This window comes from Trichoderma evansii (genome assembly GCF_050947405.1).
Source record: "Trichoderma evansii strain SZMC 28006 chromosome Unknown GGI43scaffold_1, whole genome shotgun sequence".
Lineage (NCBI taxonomy): Eukaryota > Fungi > Ascomycota > Sordariomycetes > Hypocreales > Hypocreaceae > Trichoderma > Trichoderma evansii.
Window position 1 is genome coordinate 1609395 of NW_028145205.1, and position 25158 is coordinate 1634552.

The window sequence follows — 25158 nt, forward strand, 5'->3', positions numbered from 1 at the left end:
AACAGAGTTCTACATTATCAGCGATTTGAGTAGGAGTGCTACTTTGCTTTCTTGGATATGCTGGACTACAGTATTATTAGCTTTGATATCACACGATTGCATGAAATAAGGAACAAACAATAAAAATTGCTTCAAGATAACAGAAGTACTTTTTCCGTTTTGTCTTAAAATCTTTGTCATAATGTTTCTTTGGTTATCTACTATCGTCCTCTTCCCCTACCCCCTCTTCCTCTCCCACCTCCTCGAGGTCCCTTCCCAGGAGGAACTTTTCCCTTAATTCCTTCAGGAAGACTTGACAGCCTCTCACCTTCTTCCCAAAGCACTCCAACATCAATATTCCGTCCGTAAACCTTCTTGAAGTATGTAGTGCTCAACACTCCCTCCTGTCCACCCTCCGTTAGTAAAACCCCATTATCACTTCTCCACCACTGAATACCATCCTGTAGACTCTTCTCCACGTCAATCTCAATCACCAGCTCCGCATCCTTCCTCATGCCGCTCATGACACCTTCCTCTGGCGTCCCCGTCGAGCAGTGGATGTGATTCCGCCCCATGACCTTCAGCCCGCCGGATTCTTCAATGGCCGGCCAGAAGGCAAAGTACGTCCCGTGGAGGACCCTGGGTGGCACGTTACCCGCCTCGAAGGTGATGGGTTCGAGTAGGGCGGCTGATTCAATCTTTACAGAGTGTCCCTGGTTGGCGCGAATGGCATAGTGAGCAGGTGTGACTGCTTCTTCTGAGGGCTCTGCGGTGAGTGTCGTTTTGAGCTTTAATGTGAAGCGCTGTTTTTCGTTGGATGCAACGACTTCTTTGATCTCCGTCAATGTGACTTTCAGAGATCGGATTGGACCCCAGTTCAGCTATACACACATGTAGTCAGAATAAAAGATATCTCCTTCAATAGCATCAGAGCCACTCACCACCTCATCAAGAGCCGCAAATCCCTCCGCATCGAGCTTGATCCCCGCATTCTCAGCCTGATGTCTCAATAGCTTCGAAAGAGCCTTTGAAACCAGCACTTCTCTGCTCTGGCCGCCTCCTCCTCTGCCTCCACGACCACGACCACCACCGCCTCGTGACCTCTTGCCGTCCGCATATTTCTCCTCTAGGGCGAGATGAGCGGCGGTGCTCGACCCGTCTTCCTCTAAAGCACTCATTTCACTCGTATCCCGAAAGCTATTCGGTGCCGTTTTATGAGACGTGGTAGCACTGAGTCGACGGCACTGGCTTGCCGTAAAATTCTGCCGCCTTGAGTGATGGCTCTTTGTGATGAGATTACGAAGTGGAGAATTTGATTGCTTCTGTGTAAAGAGGAAGCTCTTAGCCAGCTCTGTTGATAAATATCTGGGCAAGATACTCATTCGCTTTTAAGGTCAAGTCTAAATACAGGAAACTGCCTTAGTGTGTGCCTACCTTAAAAGTCCTACCTACCATGGCTCATAAAATCGGCGTGACTCAGCAGACTCCAGCTGCTGCCAATCTGCCTGGCCAACCACAATATTATACATAACCCATACGCCACATTTTTCACATACCAGCACAAAACAGAGAAAGCATCATCCACTCAAAGTCAAGAAAAAAAGTAATTGTTATTATAAAAATTTGCACACGCGCATCGATGCTATCTTTTGTTTCGCTCCCTTAGAAAAAAATCACCAATCAAAAAATCCACAAGAAGTAAAAAGAGGTATCGTATCTCTACGCCCTGTCCCCCGTCCCAATATGACTTCACGGCCTGCCTTTCAACCAAACCCACCCTCTTCAGGAAAAAACGAAGTTAAACTCTTCTAAAATAAAAAACAATCAAAACTCCTCTCTTCGCCTCTGAAGAAAAAAACAAAGGTGTGGTCAAGGCCACAACGCACCAACCCTCTCAAATAAAGAAAAATGCTTTTTAATGCTCGCAAGCAAAAACCAGGTAATACACGCTTTATGAATGATAAGAAAAAAAAAAAACTCGAAAATGAACAAGAAAAGAAAGACAAAGAGAAGTTGGCTCCGTGAGGGAAGTCAAAGCAGGCCGTCCGTCGTTAGGTCGTCAACCCAGTGGTTCTAAGAAGGAAATAGGCGGCATGTAATGTTTGAGGTTTGAACAAAGGAAAATAATGAAAGACAATAAGAGAGAGAGAGAGAGTGAGAGTGCCTAGATGTGGCAGCAATATTAGACTGAGACATAGTGAAAGATTAATGAGAGGTCAAAAAAATGACAAAAAAAGAAAACGCTCGCAGATGGATTATGTATGGTACAGATCATGAAATCTAAACGTGTTGTTTTGTTGTCGTTGACGGTCATCTCAAGCCGTTGGAGGCGGTTGTCGAGGAGGCCGGGATAGCCATATTATCCCGATTCGTCCGACGGATTTGCAGGCTACTGGTTCGATTCTGCAAGGAATGATAGGTAGATGTATGGTTAGAAGAACCATGTTGAACTGATAGATGTCGTGAGAGACGGTTTTCACTAGGTCTCTCAGGACCAGTCTCAACGCCTTCAGGCAGCGATCTCTCCAAGAATCTCCTGGTTGTGGGCGTGGTAACGGCAGACGGAACTGTTAAGCGAGAAGGTTGCAGGTTGGAAGTTGTTAATAATCGTCGTCGGCTAAGGGCTGACGGGGGCTGTGGAGTGTTGATCTCAGGCAACGGAGTTGGGGCATCGGAAACATGAGAATATTCTCTGGTGCTTCCTCGAGTCCCAGTCACTTCGGTGAAAGCTCGAGATGGGGCTCTAAATCTAGCCCCTTCATCTTCCTCACCAACAGTCCCCCGACGGTTACGGACGAGAAATGAGGTTCTTCGGCCGCCCTCGTCAGATTCTTCGCCCGCTAATCGTCGACTCCGCAAGAGAGCAGTTGACTTCCTGCCGTCTTCCGGCTCCTCTGTTATCGCTCGACGAGCGCGCGATATTACCATGGAGGCTCTACGAGCAGCCGACATTGAGTCGACAGGAGTCGCAGGAGTAGACGTAGAGGCTCGAGGACTAGTCAGAGGATTCCCGTTCAACATCATGCTTCGTCGCTCCTCATATTTAGATGTGGTTCTGGGGCTGCTGATGATTTGTGTGGCTTGTTCAGGCACGACGCTGGATCGACGAGAAACTGAATAGGTCTTGCTGTTCATCATAGTTGGAGTTTTCGGAGGCTCGGGGTGCGAACTCGGGCTTCGGGTTGGGTTAGGCTGTGTAGTCACGACCTGCGGAACCGTCACTGTAGGCCGAGGCGAGTCCTCACCGAGGGCGATGCAAAGTTCAGTCAGGCTACGACAGACACTGTCTGTCCTGCGACGAAGCTGACGATCTGTAAGTGCAGGTCCACCGCCGCCGCTGACAACGCTGGCGGAGCCTGATATGGGGCCAGGCTGGCCAGGAGCGCCCATCATGGAGGATAGTGCAAGAGCATCGTTCGCGGCTGTTTCAAGCGCGCGGTACACTTCTGGGCTAAGAATTGTCTTGATTTTACCGAGCGCCGAATGCAAGTTCGAGTGCGCCTCTCGTTGCGACGACGTAGAGCTGCCGGCATCTGTCTGTTGGCCAGCTACCGATTTTCTGGGAGAAACTGACATGGTAGTGACTGTCGTTGTAGCTGTTGGCGGCCTGTCTTCTGAAGACTTGATCAGCGCGGCCGCAGAGGTAGGTGGTAGCTTTCCAGTCAATTCGAGACGATGGATTCGCGATTTCAGGTCGTCCAGTTCGTCCCAGACTGTAGACGGTGCGTTAGTCGACGTGGTGGATTCGGTTCCGTCAGCAAAATTACCAGCATCGGGCTCATCATCCTCATCCTGCATCTCAAAAGATCGGTTTAAAGGTGATGGGTTATAAGCCTTGGTGTGGCTTTGAACGAGCACAGTGGCTTTATGAGTCGGTGAGCGGGCCGAGCTGGAGGAAGCAGAATCAACAACAGATGACTTTCTTCTATTATAAAAAGAGTTATCCGAAGCCTGATCTTGAAAACCTGCAGATCGGGGCGTCATTAGTGAAGGACGTAGGCCCGAACTGCTGGCCCTGGAGGAGCTGTCTTCAGAGGGGCGGGAAGATATGGCCTTATCTCTCAGCTGGCTGCTGCGATAAGAGCTGCTCCGTGCCACTTCGCTTGTTAATTCATCTTCGTATCTGACAGATCGACGACGTTCCCGGTCCTGTTGATCAGAGAGCCTGCGGCTCACTGAGGGTGGGGATACGGGGTAGTAAGAGGTAGGAGCATGTGAAAGTGGGCGCTGACTTGTGGTGCGACTAATTTTGTACTATAAAAAACATTCCGTTAGAATCTGAGGGACTTATAAAAAATATGATGTAGATATTGCATATTTCATGTTGTGATAGCGGGTAGCAGCGGGCTTTTATCCAGAGTTTGAACACGGCAGTCATATCAAAGGAAATGGCATAAATGAGAAACATGAACAAAGGGCGATGCGACGCTAAATAAAACACCTTTACACCTATTAAAGGATATAAAAAAAAAGTAGTTTTTTTTTTTTTTTTTTTTTTTTTTTTTTTGATTTTTCCTTTTACTTACCGTAGTAGTAGGTCTGTCACTGGCGCTGTTGGTTTCTGAATTTCGTGCTGCCTCTTCCGAAGCAATTTTTAGAAAGACATCGCCCGTATCATCGCCGTTAGTGCCGTGTCTGGATCCAGGGGGGCTCCTTTGTTCAAAGAAATCTCCGTCCGAGGCGCGAAGGGTGTGGTCGTCAGTCGAGTCGATGAATCGATCTTCCGCATCGTAGCCACGAGAGTTGTAGCTCATACCGTCGTCGGTGGAGCTCTTGCGAGAGCCCGACGATCGAATGCCCCGGGTGGGCGGTAATCGAGAAGCGATCGAAGCCGTTGGCTGGCCGGCAGTGGCGCTGTTTACCAGGGGCTTATAAGAAACAGGTGGACGCTGTTGCGACTGGTCCTGATTTTCATCTGAAAGACCCGAAGAGGGCAGCGGTTTGGAGGCTGATAGATCTCGCTGTGTTTGCGTTCGCTCCTTGATAGTCGGTTTTGGATCCGATACTCGCGTGGTGGGAGAGATGGCCTCGTCGATGGTAGGGTAACGTGCGCTGAGTGAAGTGCGCGGACCTTCGGGCGTCACTGCGCCGTTGGCGATGGAGCTACGTGATGATGCTGGCAACCGGCGAGTGCTCTGCCTCAGGGAAGACGAGCGCGCGACGCTCGTGGTGGTTTTTGCTGGCTGCGCAGCTTCGTTGGATAGGGAATCGGGATACGACAAGGGGCGCCTGACTCTGCGGATCTGTTCCACGGCTGGGGGTTTGATGGCGGTTTGATACGATGCTCGAGGGCGCAGGTTCGGACGCGGCGGTGATGCTAGCTTTTCGGACGCGGGAGGCGCCTGGCGATTGCGCGCAGATGCAGATGAGGCCAAGACTTTCGTCGGAACTGGTTCCGATCGCGTCTTCAGCCGATCTCTGGGAGCGACGTCTGACTGCGAGGCGGCTGAGACGCTGGAGGCCACAGGGGGCGCGAGCTGTCGAGAAGAGCCCAGCGAGTGCTTCGCGGCGTGCTGCAGGGGCTGCGGATGTGATGAGGCGACTGATCCGTTCTTGATGTCGGCGAAGCGGAACGACGGTAGCTTGGAGGAGCTGTTGCTCTGGCGGTGCGAGTGCAGGTTCGACGAGGGTCCGGTGATGCTCGCTGCGGATGAGCCTGCGAGTGATTTGCCCGGGAGGTTGGCGGCTGTGGAAGTGGAAGCCGCCTGGCCGTAGCGAGCCGTAGTGAAACTAGCAGTCTCTGTCATGTTCGCGCCGGGCAGCTGTACCGGTACTGGGCAGTGCAGCGACGGGTGGTCCTAGCAGCGTGTACTCGTACATGCGACAGCGGGAGACAGACCGCGTCTCTCTCATCAGCCACAGCGTAAAAAAAAATGTAAAAATAAAAAAGAAGGCAGAGACAAGGGTGAGTCTCTCTGCGCCAGATAGATTTCGAAGTTTCAAGTTCCCAGTGTGGGATCTGCACGATCTATCTGGCACGCTTCGAGTCCTCTGCAACGCCGCCGTAGCTGGCCGCGCGGGAATTGCTCGAAAATTTGGGGATAGCTTTTGGGGGGCTGCTTGGGTGTCCACGGTGCCGAGGACGGTTCGAATTTGCGTACTTGGAATAGGCGCCCCTTGCTTTCATAGCATGGCAGCTGGGCAGGGGTCCGTCTCAATGGCGAGACAGGAAAAGAAAAAAGAAGCGAGCTGAGCAAGCGCCCTGGCGGCGGAGCAAAGCGTAAGAGTGGCTGTCGGAAGGGATATAAAACGTTCGGCCAACAGTGCCGCCCCCAGCTGGTGTCGAAGGAGGGTATGGACTATGGAGTAAGGAGCAGGCAGGAAGACAGCTGGGAGTCGAGCTTTTTTGGCTGAGCGAAATGCAGACAGGAGAGTTGGAATCACGGTGAGCAGCGCGCACGCCTGAAGGGAGGGGAACGCGAGGGGGGCAGCGGCCCTGGACGTCGACAGCTTGCAGCATAAACCAGGCTAGACAAGCATTGGCGGTCCCCTGCGCTGGACATTGGAGGACTGCAAATGAATGGCCTGTTGTGCGGATGCAGGGCGATATACAAACAAGTCAGATATCACTACGGTGTTGCGCTGCCGCATCAAGGCGCGATACGCTGGCCTAAAGCCCCAGGCCAACAACGGCCGTGGAGCATCCGGATCTGCCAACGGCTCTGCTGCCGGGCAAACGCGTCATGATGCAAAGCCTTTCGCGGTGGAGGCGATTCCCGTCGCCCTTCTCCATTCTATACAGTCCTTGCAGGACGCCTACGGAGCTTGCTATGCATGTCAAGGGAGCTGAATGATTCGGCTGCTGCTCTAGGGCCGTGGGGCAGGCCTGCTGTGCTGGCCTGGCGAGCATCCCGACCTCTTAGACGACGTCGAGAAGGCCGGCATATGCAGGAGAATGGAGACTGCGGAAGCAGCAAATCTGGTTCCACGGCTGTGATCATGGGAACATGCCACTGAGTGAGATTTGCATCCCCGTTTACCCTTTAGGCGCCTGCAACCTGCTTGACCTTCTCCAGGCCCGTACAGCAGCGCAAGGCAGGCAAAGAGCTTGCGTTCGGGATGACGGGCGGTTCGCGAATCAATCGCCAGCCGGGATCACATTGGATGGATGGCCCAAGTTAGCGCTCCGTAGTGCCGCGTTGGTCCTAGGGAGGCAGATCAGCCTGCGAACAGCACTGCCTAGAACGCATCTACCCAAATCGTATCTACCCAACATTGAGGGCTACCTAATACGGCCCAGACTCGCTTATGTTATATTAGATATGAGGCACACGGCTGCCTCATAAATGGCGCTTGTGAGAGCCCAATCTTGCGTAGATTAGCCCAAGTATTTCTCCTCACAAGGCAGCTATGCTTTAGTCCGTCCCGTGTCTTATACCGCAGCTATTTGCTTATTCGTCTTTTATTTCTTTTTGCTTCTTTATGCTTCTGTCCATCTTTATGACTCCCAAAGCTCAGCTACTTCACTCGTCATACATATTTATCACTACAATATTTAGACGGCCGCTGCCAGGAGTGAGAACTGAGCCGCTCAAATCTCGCAACAAGCTGCATGGGGTTGTTATTACGGTGGACTGTTGTCCCAAGTGAGAAGAGCGCTAGCCCCTCTTTAGGATATTGAGAACCCAAAGCAGCTCAAGCAACTCACCAACGTCGAAGCCAATAGCTTAAAACTCCATGCGTTGGTAAATAGCTTTATCTTATTGGTAATGTCAAAAGCAGACATACGGGCATGCGGATATGACCTCTCTCCATTTGGCAGATTGCGCTGGGTTTCAGTTCCGGAAAGAGTGCCTCATACGAAGTATCGTTATGAAGTTGACAGCTTGACCCTGGTGGCCCGGCATATGAAGAGCTAGACCAACCGTTTCTGTATCAGGCGTTGCGAGGGTCCTCAGCCAAGCTAAACTGTTCTCGTCGCTTTCTCATTTATGCTCACGGGGCAGACACTTTACCTAGTAGTGATGTTATATCCGTGATGCTGCTGCTAATTGGAAAGCGCCGAGATAACCGTACGTATGTCCAAGATTGGGAGGAGCGGTTAGAGACGAAATTATCGAATCTAAGAACCCATCAAAGGGTTTCTAGCTCATCCATCGTTCGCCGCGTCGGGCTAAGAAGTAAAATTTTGCAGGGAAAGGCTAGGTTGCAGCGCGGAATTGCTTCTTTTCGATGTGAGCCTGGGCCGATCCGATCGCCTGTGCACCCTCTACCTTATCTGTAACACGAACGGAGTAATCCTTCCAGCTGGAATCGTGAAGGCGCCATCCAGTTTAACTTCTCAGCGACTTCGGCTATCCGCCAGGAAGATTGTATGTCAATCGTGGGTATTCGTAGCTCAGAAGTGGAGCGTTACTAGGGCTTGCCTAATCATTTGTGAAGCTTGTTCCTGTCAGAAACTCCTATATATGTGGTAAGCAATTTTCCAATCTGTATATATACACTTCGTACTCCGTAGTATCTTTCGAAAAACACTCAAGCCATTCTACATTGTCCAATCGCAGTACACTATGGCACGGGGCGAGAATGGGGACAAATCGGGTCCTGACTAGGAAGAGTTCTTAGCCATTTCAGGTTGCCTTCAGGGGTAAGATTCTTATCAAACACGATATTGGGGCCCCTTGCGGAGACTTTTAACCGAACGCACATGGCGTCACGCTTTACTCCATTATTGCCATTGCTTTTGTGTTTTGTGTTTTGCGTTTTCTTGGGCTCATCTTGAGAGAATTTTGAAGTAACACAACAAGACAAAGGAGCGTGAGGAAGGAAGACATCGGGGATCCTCGGCGGCGAATGAAAAATTTTCAGACCAACTTCGGAAATATAGAGATGGCTCCGTTTCATGGCATTGTGTACTAGCTAAGCGATGCTTAATAGTGTTTTAGCGTCTTGTGCATTATATTGAAGTTTTCGTACCTGTATGATGGATAGACGTCAGTATGTTATGCGCCCCCTTGAGCTGTCAACCGTTAGCCCATCAAAGGCCACTACACACTTTTCTCGCCCAGATTTTTTTCTTCTTCTCTTTTTCTGCTCGTCATAGCTGTTGTTACTTTAACCCTGGATATTGATTTCCCCGGAAAAAAATTTTTACCATCGGTTACAGCAAGACGGCACCCCCTCCAGCCCCTTCCCGTTTCAAATGCTTCATGTCGAGTGTCAGGTTTGTCGAAACTGGCCCACTTTGAGGCATGCCCTTTGTAACACTCTTTAAACATACGGAGTACTCACAACTCCTTTGGATTCCTCGTACGACGTGTCTCTTTGTGTCGAAAGTCATGTGTTTCTGCCTTTCACTTTGTGACCAAGACAAAAGTGGTAGAAATAGTTAGCCACGTGGAATTGTGTACTGGACCTCAATATCGACCGTCGGGCTTTGGTTTCATATGGTCGCCCAGGCGCCTGGGGAATGTTTCCTCCCTTTACATTGGGTAATTAATGAGTTCCCGCGACTACTAGTAGCTCGGTAGCTTAATTGAACCCTTGAAATGGATGCATTCTACTCCGTGAGTGCGTCTCAGGGTTCCCTTTCCCACGTGTATATTAGATTCCCATCGGAAATGAAAATGGGATGGTTGTAAGGGTATCGAAACACTACCCGCGGGGACTTGTCCCGATAGTGTCGATTGCATCACATGGCCCTGAAAATTCGTACAAAACGACAGTGTAAGTCGATGGCAGCACTGTATGTGCAGGTTCCTGTACAAAGCAACCTTAATCTGCAAATTGCCAGAAACACTAATTTGGCGCGCAAAGATCGACACGCTGAAATTGCGATGAGCCCTTTTGTGCGCGCCAGCCCTGTTTCGGGACTCTCTATGTATCACTATATACGGAGTAATCATCGTAAATAAATACCCCGTACAAGTAAATGCCCCAGAGTAGATAGTAGCAGTGCTTCCTTAGTAGTTTTGGATTGGACATTGGATGCAATGTTTACCTTGATGCGGTATCTGTACAGGTACCTAGTAAAGGTACGAGTATAAGATACTTTGCACACGAGCACACAGGGTCTCACATTAGCAGAGACCCTGCTAGTATGAATGTACCTTCTCCACAGTTTGCTGATGCTACATCCAAACTCGCTGCCTATTGGAGGTCGCATCTTGATATGAAGACAGTCTCCAGCTATAGGCGACGAATTTCTCCTGTGGCGCTGCGCCGCTGATCATGTGAGATCCAATCGATGTCTGATATGTAATGGATACTGACTCAAAACCGACTGACGCAGCTGGCGACATGCCGCTGAATACCGATTATAAATCTATTTATAGGCCCTATAGTCCCGTCAGCGCGGGCTGCTAGTCTTGGATTGGTTTCGTTTGGGTGCTGAGTGAGAAAACGAACGAGACGAAGCAGAGAATAGTAAAAAAAGAAGTGTATCAATCATCATGACACAGAATAACGACTAATCTGTGCTACGGAATACGGAATAATACAGGCTGGAGGGCCGTATAGCGCTCCGCTTTCGTGAGGGGAGAAGATCTCACACCTGCCAAGGCGAAACATATTCTGGACTTACATGCATGCTAATCTGGGCATATTTGTAGCGAGCGAGCTGGCTTATCACAGGCAGATGCCGTGCTGTACGGATGTACATAGGTAGGTACCGCCACCCTTGACCCATGTCTCGACGGTCAGAGTTTCGAGTTTGTCGATAGCGACGAGATGAGGTCATGATCCGTACGAGACGGTAGGGAATCATGACATGATGTTCTTGCCACCTGGGTAGCACTTGCTGAAACTATTGGCGCTCCGTGCCCGCAGCCGTTTGCCGTACGGAGTCACCGTCACCAGTCAGTCCAGTCCACGCCCGTCGACGCAGCTGCCTGGATCGTGGTGTATGTACATGAGGCAGAGGGGAGGAGAGACTTGTACTTGAGAAAGGGTCAGCAAAAGCAAGACAGGGACAGGCAGACGAAAGCAGAAGAGAAAGTAATCGAAAGAAAAAGAAGAGGCTGCAAATACTCGTAGCTGCAGCTGCTGCGGCTGCTGCACTGCACAGCACTGCACAGCACTGCACAGCACCAGAAACAAGAAAACGAATGGCACTGTGCAGCAGGCATGGCTGCTCTAATACCAGTAATCTCTTGAAATTTTCTGGCTGCGGACGGACACGACGGGACCCACCGAGGGCTAAATTTAAGCAGTCGTCCTGCACGACAATCTGGACCGCAGCGCCTCATTGGCTGGGCCTTGGCGCCTGGCCGGCTGGGCAGGGCTATATTTAGCCTAGGCGCTGTTTCGCACGCATCAATCGAATCCCTGTTCTCCGCTCAACCACTTCGAAACGAGGAGGTGGGGGGCTCTTTTTTTTTTCTTGCCTTTCTCCCCTGCTAGCTGGACCTGCTTGCGGCGCTGTGACTGGCTGGAGCCACGGCAAGCTGTTGGCATGCGTCGAGCACTTTGTCGTCTGCGAGGACCGCGAAATTTCACGACGGAGGGGACGGGCGGCTGCTGCGTGGGGATTTGCGCAATTGCGGATGCTCGCGGAGAACCAGAGCAGGACTATCTGGCAGTGGCGTAGCGCGCATTTCTACTTTTAGCACTGGCCGTGGACCGCGGCGGGTGCGGCGTGAGAGCAGACGAGAAAAGCCAGCAAGTCATCACCAATCGGTAATTAATCATGACCCTGTGAGCAGGAATCGGTGCTGCTACTAATAGCACGTACTTGTACTACTGCTCTTGCTCTAGTAGGCTCGCAGGTAGCCTCTACTTAAGTCTCACCTCGTTGCCGTGGTGGCTGAGCTGCCCGGGAGCCCTGCCCTGGACGCCGGACAAGGTCACCGTTACCTGGGGCCGCCTAGCGTCTATAGCAGGCGCACTTAGCACTTGGTAGCGCTGCTTCGCCTGCAGCTGCCCCCCCTTCCAGGTAGCCCGTCCTTGCCCCAGCCGCCGTTTGTCGCTGTCGAGCCTCTCAAACACCGTCACGCCAGGTCCATCCAATTCTTCCTCTGTCCTGTATTTGTTTTTTTTTTTCTTTGCAACATCCAGCACCAGCAGCCAAGCCCTCCCTTTTCTTGTTCCCGCTCGCCCTCGCGCAGGATCCGGCATCTGCACCCTCGGCGCTGCCTTGTTTCTCGTTTTCTCGCTTCTTCCTCTTTCTTCTTTCTGCTCCAGCGGCTATCCTGCATGTGGCCGTCCGCTAATTAGGCGCCGTTCTTGTTTCACCTCCATTTTTTGGTACCATTCCTTCCATCTCCCTTCCCGGCTCAGTTTGAGACCTCGAGATCACGCTTCATTGTCCTGGTTGTCGACGATCCGCGGGAGCTTCTTCTTCGCCTCTTTTTTTTCCTTTTCCTCTTTCTGTCTGTTCTGGCCCGCACAAGAAGCGCTGCAACCGCCTTTCGCCTCGTCAGCTGTTTGCGCCATCCTTGAAACGAACGCCACCTGGGCCATTACTCCGACCACTTGGTCGTGTTTTGTACCCGCGAACTACGCACCACCGGATTCAGCTGTGCTGTCCATTGATTCCCTTCTTGAATTTAATTTACTCTTCGCCAATTCGTTCTTTCGAACCATCTGTTCAACATTCGTTCTCTCGTCAATCTTTGTTCTTTTCCAGTTCTCTTTTCCTTCAAAGTATAATCTTGAGCGGATCGCATCGTTTCTCTAATAATTCAACTCCTACGTCAGTCGACAAAAGCAAGCAGCATTACACGTATTTACCACAAGAAAGACAGCGACTTGTTTTGTGTGAGAGATTCTCAAGGCTTGGAAAAACAACAGCACAGCTCGTTCGAAATCATGCCCTCGGCTGCGGCGCGCCAGGTGTACGAAGATCAGATACCGACGTTCATGTCCGTCTTCGATCTTGAAGCCGAGGCTATGGCAGACCAGGACACCTTCACAGTAGTTGGTTCCAAGTTTCTGGAGGTGGCGCCCAAAACCTCCACTCAACAAACCAGTCTCCAAGCTTGTCTTGGCCCAGACCAAAGCCACAAGCACCGCGACAGCACTTCGACTCAGACTTCAGAATCCGACGATTCGTCTCCTACCACCACGCTTTCTACCACAGACTCCTCACCTCTTTCAGATCCGTCGCCATCATCATCGCCAGACTCTCCGCTTAACCTGATTCCGCTCAACAATTTTCACTCTGCAAGCTTCAGTGGCCCATCAAACCCGGTTTCACTGCTTAGCATTTCGGAGGCGAGCGCGTTGGAGCGCCCTATGACATCTCCAGCGCCAAGGAAACCAAGGAATATGAAGGGTCTATCAATTCAACCACCAACCGCAGCAAACGCTACATCCAAGATGGTTTCAGAACCTTGCTCTCCATCTTTCATCAAACCGGCAATCCCTGCCATGAAGAGGAAGCCCAGCCTCCTCAGCCTCAAGACCAATGCTTCGGATTTAATTACCAAGACGTCGCTGGAAGTGCCAGGGTCACCCAGCGTGCCGCCAATTCTGCAGCGCCGCGCCCTCAAGCACTCAACGTCATCACCCTCTATTCAGTCGTCTTCTTTGAAAACATCCACGTTTGGGCCACCCGGTGGAATGACCTTCCCCAAGGTCCTTGAGCGCAACGAGTCGGGGCTATCAGAGTTCTTGCGACCCATGAAATCCAGCATGAACTTGACTTTCGATTCTGCAATCATGGAAGAGGATCATACCCCGATCAAGACACAGCTTGCGTCTCGAAATGACTTTGATGAGCCTTACCGTGAGAATGAGAACAACGAAGACCAGAAAACGCCAGGATATCCCGATGGGCCAATTGCCATTTACGGCGACAACGTCTTTTTATATCTAGAACCTACAGCCGAAGAAGCTTCCCGATTTGATGTAGTCATCAATGTCGCACACGAAGTTCGGAATCCTTTCGAAGCCAGAGAAGAGCCGGCCAAGCCTTCTTTGCACGGTCCTTCTTCTCGAGGCAAAGGATTGTCGTCCAATCTGAGCCCTATTCCAGATACAGCTGGCTCAAACACCAGCTTCTCTACCGCATGGGAATATCAGCTATCTGAGGACAGCTCAATGGACACGCCAACGACGCCCAAGGCAAATGCTCTCAATATTCCCGAGTACATTCATATGCTTTGGGATCACAATACCGATATCGCGCCAGATCTCATGCATCTCTGTGAGACAATTGAAAAACGCACAAAGGAAGGAAAGAAGGTGCTTATCCACTGTCAACAGGGAGCTAGTCGATCGGCTAGTCTTATTATTGCCTATGGCCTGTACCAAAATCCCCATTACAGTGTCAACGATGCGTATCACGCTGCGCAAGCCAAGAGCCGTTGGATCAGCCCGAACATGAAGCTCATGTATTCACTACAAGATTTTCAAAAGGATATATCTATGAAGCGCACTTCACCAGGCGCTGGTCCCTATAGACCTCGAAACGGACGAAGCCCGTCAAAACATAGATTGACTCTATCCGCAGACGCAATCGAAATTGTATCTAAAGAGCCGCACACTGCACCTCTACCCGCTGAGAACGGCAGGGACAGACAGGGAAGTGATCACAAAGCTCGCCCAAGCCTCCTCCCAGGACACTCGGATGAGCTTCAGACTGTTTCTCCCGGGCCTGCTTCGGCACCACTGACATTCTCGTGGAGGGATACCTTTGATCGGTCTGAGCAGAGGGAGCCGGAACAGAAGAAGGCCAAGCAGATGGAGCCTATAATTATGGAACCAGAGCCTAGCCCTCGACAGTCAAGACCGGATCTCCTTCCACCGCCGTCTCCTTCCCCATTCAAGCTCCAGGCTCCTCCTCTACGCCCAAAGTCGGCTCAAGGAAGAATGAAGTCAAGCTTGGCCCCGATGGGCGGTCCCAGACTGAAGCCGACCGCATCTTACTCAACTCTTGGGGTTCGTGGTTATTCATCTACTCTTCCGCTTCAGACTCCCAGCGAAAAAGCCGTCCATTTTTCGGCCATCTTTCCTGACGAGGATGTCGTCATGTCGTCTCCTAGAGACGAAGAAATGACTAGTAATCCAGTACGAGACTTGACCTCTATTGCTGGAATGAGATTCATCGAGCGATCAGAGCTCACCGAAAATCTATTCTCCCCAAGGCGGACCACTTTTAACCGAGATTCGCTTTTCGCATTCGGTAGGCCAGCCCAGATGGCAGACCCGCGAAGCCCACCGACAAAAGGCGAAGCACCCATTATTCGCTCCATTGATGACATTCTATGATGGGTCGGCACCAAACTTGTTAATTTTGGTTCAAAATACTGTCTTAGAAGGGAAATGGTGAAGACTGACATCACCATCAAAGCTGTCAGAGGCGTGTTGTTGTCTTTGGCTCTCGCTATTAGCTTCCTCTCTCGTTGTCGAGATTTCTTTTCTATGGCATTTACAGGCGTTCAATGGTGTACAACAGAACTATTGATTACTTTCTCGTACGGGAACAGAAGCATTTACGGGCGTTCTCGCTCATGTGGGCTTCAGAAAAATTCAAGGCCAAGCTAATTCCTTGTCAATGCATCATCTCTTTGCTCTCATCTTCCTTTGTCAATAGAAGAGTCAAAGCTCAAAAAGGGGATACAACTTGAGAGATCCGCTTCCTGGCGTTTCTGGCTTGAATAAACCACCGAGGGTAGGAGAAAGAAAGGAAAAAATTATACATCACCTTGCACATATAAACCATACATGGCTTTTTGTTTTCTCTCTTTTTCCTTCCGTGTACTTATCAAATTTGTTTTTCTTGTGTTTATATGCTCACTCGTTTTGCGCATCTGTTTTTTTTTTTTTTTTAAGGCTTGGTTGTTTGGATAACATCAAAAACCTGGGTATTGTGGAGGGAATAATTTCTTGGCTCTTTTGTTGGCATGTTTACAGCTCTCGGAATCTATTTTCGGTATACAAATAGGAAATTCAAGGAGAGGACAAACTCCAGAGGCGGGTTGGGATGTCGGAAGCAGGTCTTCAGCGAGACAAATAGGGACGGCCATAGAGCCGTATCCCGAATGAAGAGATGAGGAGGGAAAGATACCACGGTTTGAGAGGCAAAGGGGGAAGGACGGGTAGAAATAACACAGAGAGAAGAAAAAATGCAAACACAAATTAAATCAACATTTTTATACCCTTAATATTTTTATTTTTCTTCATTATCTTTTGGTCCATTTATTTTCTCTATCAAATCAAATCGCAGCATATAAAGCTAGAGCTGCTCTATTTAATTCCAATAAACGCCGTACAACTTGAAAAATAACATGATCCAAACGTGAAGAGCTATCTATTTATGTACTTGGCCCTACCCTTGAACGGCCTCTTTCCCGTGTATATATAGTAGATGTATGTACTTTTAAAAGTGTCAAAAATCTGATTCTATCATCGTCTCTTTTTCTTTCCTCCTATGAAGACTTCTTCGCCTTGGCGGCTTCCTTGGCCATCTTCTCCTTTCTGGCAATGACAGCTTCAACACCAATACCGCCAAAGACGAGCCCGACTCCGAGCACCTGCATCTGTGTGAGACGGTGGCCGAACGCGACGACTGAGAGGATCATGGTGAACATCTTGCGGGTCACAGTGACGGTGACTAGCAGGACGGATGAGAATGTAGAAAGGGTGTAGACTGCGAAATCGTTAGCAAATGGCCTCTCTCTAAATAATAACGAGGTGTGGAAAAGAACGTACATATGAAGACCTGGCCCAGGGCACCGCAAGCTGCGAAACCCAAAACATCCTTCCACACAGCAGGGTACTTGGTCATGAACTCAATAGCAGCGTTCATCTCGCCAGCGCTGCCAGCGACGTCCATGCCGAGCCACTCGCCGATACCAAGAGAGACGAGCGCAGGGCTGGCAACAAGGTACAAGGACGTCACGGCGGTGCTCATAATGTTGTTAGCGCACATCATTTGCGGTCCGCTAAAGGGCTGGAAAGTCTGAAAGATGTAATCTTGGGTGCTGTTGGTAAGGCCGTCGAACAGGAGGTTGATGCTCAGCAGCAGCAGTCCCCAAGGAAGGTTCGCCTCCTCTGACAGCTTGGACTTCTTGGCCTTGCGGTCAGAGTGGAGAGTGAAGACGGCAACACCAGCAGTGACGGCGGCAACGACCGTGTATTTGTAAATCGGGTAGCGCTTTCGGAAAATCGTAATGTGGAGGAACATGACGGGCAGCAGCTTGCAGCTCTTGGCCAGCAGGAAAGTGATGTAGTCGATGTGCGCAAGACTGGCGTAGCCAAAGGGACTGGCCAGACTGTTTGTGATGGCGACGAGCATGAGGGGACCGAGGATGCGACGCGAGGGGAAAATCGACGGCACGGGGGCGCCTTTCGGATTCGATACCAAGAGGTAGACGAAGCCAACGGCCGCAGCAAAGAGCGACTGGATAGTGTTGAGGAAGACGGGGAAACGCCAGACCTCTGGTGCGTCGGCCGGACCATAAGTCTTAGTTGTCAACTTCTCTTGGAGATACGCCCAAGTCAAGCTGTTCAGCAAAACCGATTAGTCTCGTCGAATAGAGAAATAAGTCAAAATATCGCGACGTAAACTTCGACAAACCAAGAGGAGGAAACCTACAAGGAAGCGTAGATGCCAGAAACAGCAATCACAAGCTGAACAAAACCCGCCTCGCCCTTCGCAGACTCTTGCACCGCCGCCTTTGCGTGCCCGTTCGTAGCCTTCACCTCCTTCCCATTGCTATCTTCCCATGTTGCCGACTGCTTGTTGAAAAACTCTGAGGAGGATTCGCGCTTAACGGCCGTTTGCTTTGTGCGCGCCATTGGATGCTGGCGGGGGGAGAGAGAAGCGCGTTGTTCGAAATGCGCTGTCGCAAAGACAAAACTAATCTGCGGGCTTGAAAACTAGAAATAGTGTCTGTAAAAGTGTTTGTTGGGGCAAAGGAGAATAAAAGGAGTGGAACTGAGGATAAAATAAAGTATAAAAAGTAAAAAGGAACGAAAAGTCGGGCCGTGACGAATATATGTGCGCGTTCCTACGAAAGCGAGAGTTTCGATAGAATTTGAAAGTGACAAGTTGGCTTCATCTCTCAACCTTGCCGCGCTGTGACGTCTGGGGAAGGACCCTGAGACTGGTGGGGTGCGCCTGCCGCTTACCGGGCAAGAACTTTCCGATTTGGGCTAAGCCGCCGTAGGAGGCGCATCACTAAATCTCGATGACGGTGTATATACGGTGTATATACTCCGGATGGCGCTGGAAATAAGAGACATCTGGTGCTTTTACGGCTTAATTCTTTATTGCTGGATCACCTGTCTAGCGGAATACATTTCACGCAGAGGTAAGAGCACAATGCACCGGGTCACAGTTCAAAATCAGCTTGCGTCCAAATATATTTCAGTCTCTTGCACAACGACTGACTAGATGCACTATTATCTAGACATCCCCAATCCCAGATTCGTTTCATGCGCATAGCGTGCACAAAGCGTGCACACTACAGGGTATTGCCTGATTCCTGCTTGGAAAAAAAAGAGAAAAGAGAAAAGAGAGTCATCATCCGCCGCCAGAGACACCAGTAACGAGGAGGAGGCATTGGTGGGAGGTGATATGTGGGGTTTAAGTCGTGTTTACATTTCCGTTGTCGTGCATCAATTGTTAAAGTAAGAGGATTTGTGTATTTTGAGAGTGTAATAGTCTTCTTTTTGCGGAGTAAAGATGGCAAAAGGGATCGCGGAGCAAGAGTTGAGAAGTGAGTGATCGTGATAGGGCGGCCGCCGAGAAGCGAGGTTGTGGTTGGTATGATACAATGCATGCAGTAGCACTCGTCATATTCAATCTTCAACTTCGACTCGGGTGTATCGATGTCTTAATTCCATTAGTCCCAGGAGGAGGAGTGGGATAAGAGTTAATGTCAAGTGATGCAGGCCAGGGGCGGCCACGGTTCCATGTGCGATAGAGGAAGCAAACGGGTGCGAGTCGAGTGGTAGAAATAATAACAAAAATCCGATGAAACTGTATCGTGCCATATTGCAGACACCAAATGAGCCCTGCTCGTGTAGTCATCATCTTCGGGTGAAGCTGAACCACTGTAGCAAAAGCGCAGTGGCATCATTATCGGCGCGAGAATCAACCCACGCAGTAGGGATAAAATCGTTCTGAAGGTGAGGTAGTTGGGATACAAATAACACGTGAGAAAGCATAACTTGAGGTAAAGAGGGAGAAAAAGAAGAATAAAGAGGAAATTGAAACGGCAAGAAAGAGGGGGAGAAAATCGAAATAAAACAGGACGATGGCTGCGTTGAATGCTTTTGGTGATGAACCACAATCATCAAAAATCCTGTCCCAGTTCCAGCGGGGGAAAGAGGAGCCTTGCGGCAAACCAGATCTGGACGCCCTAAATCCGCCAAATCCGGCTCAAATACAGCTCATTCACAAGTGGTACGAGAAACATGAAGCAACAGCCAGTGTGCTTATCATTAGAGAGTCTTTGTTTTTACTCTTGATCTTGCATCTGACTGCGACGCATCTTCTCAGCCTCTAGGTTCTCATAGAGTAAGAAGAGCGCAGACTCGTTGGCCTTGGCGGTGCCCATGATGGTAAACATGCGCTCGCCGGTCTCATCGTGGGGGGCCTAAATGTGCGGTTGGTTAATGACGAGTTTGACAATATCAAGAATTGACGTCGTTGGACGAGGCTTACCTTGGCAATGGAGATGCGAGCTCCAGAAGTCTTGCGAATATCGCTAATCTTGCTGCCACCACGGCCAATGATGCATCCAACCATGTCGGCGGGGATGCTAATGTTCTGAGTCTGAATTTCCTCTCCATTCTCGTCGTGGGTAGGAGGACCACGAGTGGCGGCGTCAGAATCCGAGCGACGGCTAAATGGTCTTGAGCCTCCGTTGCTAAAATCAGCTCCATTTCCGGTGCGCATCACGCGAGGGCTTCCGTAGTCGCCCCGGCCACCGCCATTTCCATAGCCGGTGCCGCTCATACTTCCAGAGCCGGAGCTCTGAGTTCGGACGACAGGGTTGTAGAGCACGGTGCCGGTACCCCGCTGCCAATCGTCGACCAAGCACTTGGAAATCTCCCAGATGGCTCGCTGGATACCTTCGGGGGTTCCCTGGACTTCAACAACACGCTCAGTTGATTGTGGCAGCATTTCCTTTTGCGCAACCATGCGGACGCCAGAAACATCCTGGATATGCTTGATTTTGAGGCCCTGTCGACCGATAATGGTACCCATCTGGTTGTGGGAGATTAGAAGTTTGATGGCTATATGTCGTATTCATCTCGTTAGCTAGGGTACTCTTTCACAAGATGGAGAGGAAAGGAAAAAGAAAGGTACGTACGATGAGTGCCGTTGCCCTGGACGATACCACCCATTCCGACGGCGGGCGCACCCTCGAGGAGAGCTCGAGCAACGATGGCATAAGCCCGGGAGATGGCATCGCAGCCACCAGTGATGGTAAGAACTCGATCATGAACACCTTGAACGACCTTGCTGACACCAGCCTTGACGCCAGTTTCGTCACGAAGGTCAGCAACGTTCTTGCCGCCCTTTCCAATAATGACACCCGCTTCCTTGGAGGAAACAATGGCGCGCAAGGTCAGTTGAGCCTGAGCATATTCCTCGTCCGTCTTAGGGGCGAGCTCCCCGTCGGGGCCGAGTCGTTCGTCCATTTTCAGCTGATCCAGAGAGTCCACGATATCGCCGCCATTGGACGAGAGCAGGTCTTGAGAAGACATGATTGTTTGTTGGGTGGTAGGGTGAGAGGTGAGGGGTGAAGAAGAGATTGTGGAGAGATGAGGTGGATGCGACGGAAGGTTTGGTATCAAAGTAGGAAAATCAGAAACCGTCCTGAGCTATCTGTTATATAAGTCAGCTTCAGTGCCTTTTGTAATCTAGCTTGCAGACAGGGAGATAGCTGTCTGTGCCTCGACAAAGGTCGCGCATCAGGTTGCGCGCACGGTAGAGACGGCTGGTGACGAAACGAAACGTCTGTCTGACGCCGTTTGTCTATCTGATAAACGCAGTACGCCGGACTGCATCCATGCCGGATTTGAAATGCGACCAAGTTCCATCATGAATCAGGGCTACCAGGGAAGTGAAGAACTTACCATGCAGTATTCGAGAAGCTGGGAGCTACGCGAATGTTGACAAGACTGGGAGGACGAGAGCCGATCGTAGGAGGTAGGCAAAAGGTCGAATGCGTCGCCAGGCTCTTTTTTTTGTGTGTGGTGCCGGCAGGGATTTGGCGGGGTCGAGAGGCGAGTGGGCAGACGTAGCAGTGAAAAGCGCGACAACGACCGAACTCGAGGGGCAGGTGGTGCGCAAGAGGATCCGGAAGTTGGAGGTCGAGAGAGAGAAAAGTTTAGGGAGAGGCGAAGAGTGCGAGGGAAAAGGTAGAGGCGGGAAGAGGTGAGAAGATGAGACGAAGAAAGCGGGTTTGTGAGAGAAGAGAGAAGGAGAAGAAGCTCTGGGGAGGGGGAGAAAACGCTGGACACTTGCACTTGGGCAGGCAGAGCGCTAGGCCAGGCGCTGCAGCTGGAGCTGTGACTGCTGTGGCCACTAGACTGCCCAGCGCGCTGCAGCGTTTGGACCTGCTAAACCTAAAAGCAGGAAAGGGTCGATGGGAAGAGCGAAAAAAGCGAAAAAATCGGAGACTGCATTGCGGCGACAGGCCAGGAACGGCCACGCTCTCCGGTGGCAACGAGGTACAGTCGTACAGTGAATTCGCAGACGGGGTACTTACATGAGCTCCCCTCTCGCCTGCTGTGCTCAGGTATTACCAACCTCGGACGCGCGCGCCACCTGCGGCCTTCAGCTTCAATCTTTAACGCGGTGGATCTGTGCCTGTAGTAGGTTACAGTGTGTAAAAGGAAGTACACGATACTACCTGCTTGGTACCTGGGAAACTACCGACCTGCATGCCGCTGGGGAGGTACGTCAAGGTGCTTCGTCGGTATCGCAACCACGCGATCCGATTTTCTCAGCGAGCTGCTCCAGGTATGCTTGCCTAAAGCGGAAATGTGAGAGATCCTGGCATATACCCAGAAGAGTTCTACGGAAATTCTCACTTCTTAATTGTTTTCGACACGGTATTTATCATTATAGCAGCTATCATATTAAGGCTTTTAAATCAATTGAATGGGTAGCACAGAGCATACCTTTAAAATAGGCATTCTTTAGCTGGGGCAAAAGCAAACCATAGGTAAGTGTTCGAATGCCATATTTAACCGTTTATGGAATATGGTTTCTATCACATGTGTGAGCTATACATCAATGTCAACGCACCTATCCAAACCTCTGATCTCATATTGGTGCGAATATGAGAGGATACCATCAGATTAGTATACCAAGGTCAGACTGAACAGGCTTTAGATGCGCAAAGAAACGCCACCACTGGCCACCGGTGTGGTCTGGGGTGCAAACATCCATTCAGTAAGTTCCCTGCTTCTATAGCATCGAGTTCATGCAGCTTGCTGCGGAGTAACTCAAAGTAGCGCTTCTTTCTCTATTTTGTGCAGCCTTTTGGGTCAATCAGCGTCGGGATCCATCCAGCCACTGCACCTTTGAGCCGGCTGAATGATGGCAGTTGTATGAGCAACCAGTCGCATCTGCAGAAGCTACACCAAACACTTCGTTGGGGGTCACCCGTTGTATCACCACCATCACGCCTCTTGTCGAGTAGGAATGCGAGCATGGGTTACGGTGTCCTTGTCCAGAGCCGTAGTGCAGCTACGGGCGTGGCAGAAGCTGGGGTAGCTGACCCCATCATGGGGTATTGTCTATAGGAAGATTCCCGACCATTCATGGAAATTTGGCTTCTACGTTTCTCTGTGTCTCTGATTCCAAATAAATAATGCCACGTTGCACTACATTTGATTCCCTAACTCCCGTTCCTCTCACATCACAAGGTGACAATGGTCAATAAATGCAATGAATCCGCAGTCTTCACATTGCATTGTCCATCTCTTCTAATATACTGTTGCCTATGCTTTGGTAGTATACGTTATAAGCACACTACATATATGAAGCTACCTATCTAGAATCTAACATTAAATAAATATGGTTTACTGGCTCGTCTCAACGCTGTCGTAATTTCTGCTCATGTTCTACCCAAAAGTTCTTACAAGCCCTGTGGCCCCAGTGTTCAACCCACCATTCTCCAAAACTGTCTTCAATGTCATAGTCGACCTTTGACACTCTCTCTTCCCTTTTCAAGCCGCATATAATACACGGCTTAGGCCCTGTTGGCACCATCTTGGCTGTTTGGACTAGCATATTCTCGCTCAGCTCAGGGACCTTGAGGTTGAGCTTGCCCTCGGCATTAGCAGCAGCAACAGCAGATCGCAGGCGGCCTACATGTTCACGCCAAACATCAACCACATCTGCTGCCTCTCTGTCTTCTCGTGCTGACTGAGTCTTATCAATACCCGCGAGCTTCATACCCTTGCTACCAGCGGCCGATATAGACATGCTTTTGGCCAGGATCTTGTCTCTGTGCCACCTGTGTTTGCGACCAGCGATTACTCGGGCAGCAGTGGTAGCAAGAAGGATATATCCCTGGAGGAAGTGTATTGCTTTAGGGTTAGACAGAACTTGCTGCTTTATGGAGGCACTATGGCCGGAAATTGGTTTGAAGAATACACTCGCTGAACTAAGAAGATTGGGAAAGGCAGACAGGATGACTGATGGCGGTGGGACATTAGTTGGAGGAGGATCATCGTCGCTTCCTTTTATAGCAGTAGATTCGGCGCTATCACCAGCGTCCCAGTCCCAGCTCTCAGGATGGCTAGACTTGGGGATTTTATCCTTTGCACTAGTCGTCTTGCTAGGAGTATCATCCCAAGCATCCCAGTCGTCATCAAAATTCTTAGCAATTGATGGTTTTTTCCCATGGCTGACCGGTGGCCAAGCAGTGACCGGTGTTGCTGATTTAGGTGTGTCGTTCTTCTTTTTGGTCACGGCAGCAGCTGTCACATTTGTCTTGATCTCAAGATCTGGGAAAGGATTTCGCTCTTGGAAGGATGGTGATTTTGGTGGATTTGGAATTGCTGACGGGACAGCCCCAAAGCTCAGTGCCCCTAGGAGCTGGGGAGGCGGCTGCTTCTTGGTGGCTTGCTTGATCGGCTGTTGCTCCGGGGGGTCATCAAGAGAGAGCAGATCTAGCAACGGTGCAGGATTGGAAGAAGATGTAGGCGGGGAAGACACAGCATTATGTTTGGGCTGCATTTGTTGTGGCGGTGGTGGCACCGTTTCAAAATCACCAAAATCATCTTCGTCCTCATCTGGCACCTGAAGCTCAAAATCGTCGACATCGAAGAGCACGTTGGAGTCTTTTGATGCCGACTTCATGGAAAATCTTGACTTTTTTGGTGTCACATTCCATGAAGAGAAATCTTCGCTAGACTTTGGCTTGGGATCCGGCTCAGGCTTCGCTTGGAAATCAACCAAGGTATTGGTCATGATGTCGATGGTAGGAGCTCGGACCAGTCTATGCCTAACATCAGGCTCTTTGGGGGGTGCGGGAAACTCTCCAAACGCGCCCCCAAATGAGTCAAAAGGCTTGCTTATTGTAGATGCTGCCGGAGTAGGCTCCGCAGTCTCAAAATCTCCCCAGCCATCGTCATCAGCATCGTTCAGCGCATACGGAGCTGGCGTCGTCTGTGACAAGGCTGGAGCCGCTGTCCAGCTGCCAGCTCCGCTTGGCTGAGACGGGATTGAAGGCCAGCTTTCAATTGGCGAGGCTGTTGCCGCTGTAAAGTCGTTGAAGCCAAAGCCAAAGGGGCTCTTTGCCGCAGGCGGATTCCCCTGGACACCCGAAATGGGTGGCTGTTGTTGTTGTTGTGGAGGTGGCGGATTGCTGTTGGCAAACTCGGCAAACAAATCAGCCGACATATTGGAGGATCTCAAGATGCATGCTACTAGCTACTAGCGAGAAGAGATGAAATAAAGAGACGGCACAATGGAAGAAGACCTGCTTCTGCTTCACCCTGCAGAAGTGCGCGAGAGTTTATATCGAAGTACGTAAGCAATGATGTCGTGAAGCATGGAGAAGACGGTACGGATGGAACTAAGCGGTGGACACGGCTACCAGTGCTTCGAGCCCGAAGGTCCGAGTACTGGAACATATGCACAAAAACACCTAGCCTCGCTGGCTGCAGGTGTCATTAGGGATGCGGCATCCCAGTGCCGAGCAAGGGATCTAGCGCTAGCCATCCGCCTACAGCGATTCGAGGCTGCTGAGCATGCATGTACCAGTACATATAAATCCGCCTGGTGGTGCGGGGCTGTGGCAGCCCACCTCCAAAGTCCAA

The 25158-nt window shown here is 50.5% G+C and overlaps 7 protein-coding genes across 7 annotated transcripts; 1 reads left to right on the plus strand and 6 right to left on the minus strand.

Moving 5' to 3' along the window:
* Positions 1 to 92: 92 nt before the first annotated feature.
* Positions 93 to 1825, minus strand: GGI43DRAFT_15400 (tRNA 2'-phosphotransferase). Its single transcript, XM_083199467.1, has 2 exons — positions 921 to 1825; positions 93 to 860 (listed from the first exon to the last, which is right to left on the minus strand). Exons 1-2 carry the CDS (start codon positions 1359 to 1361, stop codon positions 201 to 203), a joined length of 1101 nt encoding a protein of 366 aa, XP_083066151.1. The 5' UTR covers positions 1362 to 1825; the 3' UTR covers positions 93 to 200.
* GGI43DRAFT_427185 (uncharacterized protein) lies at positions 1826 to 5726 on the minus strand (the record flags this gene model as incomplete). The annotated part of the gene is made up of 2 exons (XM_083208776.1): positions 1826 to 4233; positions 4506 to 5726. 2 exons carry the CDS (start codon positions 5724 to 5726, stop codon positions 2290 to 2292), a joined length of 3165 nt encoding a protein of 1054 aa, XP_083066152.1. The 3' UTR covers positions 1826 to 2289.
* Positions 5727 to 9346: 3620 nt separating this feature from the next.
* Positions 9347 to 10430, minus strand: GGI43DRAFT_15750 (uncharacterized protein). The gene is made up of 2 exons (XM_083199519.1): positions 9926 to 10430; positions 9347 to 9860 (listed from the first exon to the last, which is right to left on the minus strand). Exons 1-2 carry the CDS (start codon positions 10082 to 10084, stop codon positions 9435 to 9437), a joined length of 585 nt encoding a protein of 194 aa, XP_083066153.1. The 5' UTR covers positions 10085 to 10430; the 3' UTR covers positions 9347 to 9434.
* A 2122-nt stretch (positions 10431 to 12552) lies between these two features.
* Positions 12553 to 15709, plus strand: GGI43DRAFT_15864 (dual specificity phosphatase). Its single transcript, XM_083199531.1, has one exon. It carries the CDS (start codon positions 12727 to 12729, stop codon positions 15127 to 15129), a length of 2403 nt encoding a protein of 800 aa, XP_083066154.1. The 5' UTR covers positions 12553 to 12726; the 3' UTR covers positions 15130 to 15709.
* A 322-nt stretch (positions 15710 to 16031) lies between these two features.
* GGI43DRAFT_390506 (UDP-galactose transporter HUT1) lies at positions 16032 to 18196 on the minus strand. The gene is made up of 3 exons (XM_083204322.1): positions 17459 to 18196; positions 16573 to 17366; positions 16032 to 16510 (listed from the first exon to the last, which is right to left on the minus strand). The coding sequence occupies exons 1-3, from the start codon at positions 17659 to 17661 to the stop codon at positions 16290 to 16292; spliced, it is 1218 nt and encodes a 405-aa protein (XP_083066155.1). The 5' UTR covers positions 17662 to 18196; the 3' UTR covers positions 16032 to 16289.
* A 1132-nt stretch (positions 18197 to 19328) lies between these two features.
* GGI43DRAFT_378533 (KH domain-containing protein) lies at positions 19329 to 20583 on the minus strand (the record flags this gene model as incomplete). The annotated part of the gene is made up of 3 exons (XM_083202713.1): positions 19329 to 19466; positions 19535 to 20109; positions 20187 to 20583. 3 exons carry the CDS (start codon positions 20581 to 20583, stop codon positions 19329 to 19331), a joined length of 1110 nt encoding a protein of 369 aa, XP_083066156.1.
* Positions 20584 to 22694: 2111 nt separating this feature from the next.
* Positions 22695 to 24889, minus strand: GGI43DRAFT_15831 (uncharacterized protein). The gene has a single exon (XM_083199525.1). The coding sequence runs from the start codon at positions 24737 to 24739 to the stop codon at positions 22925 to 22927; it is 1815 nt and encodes a 604-aa protein (XP_083066157.1). The 5' UTR covers positions 24740 to 24889; the 3' UTR covers positions 22695 to 22924.
* Positions 24890 to 25158: the final 269 nt, after the last annotated feature.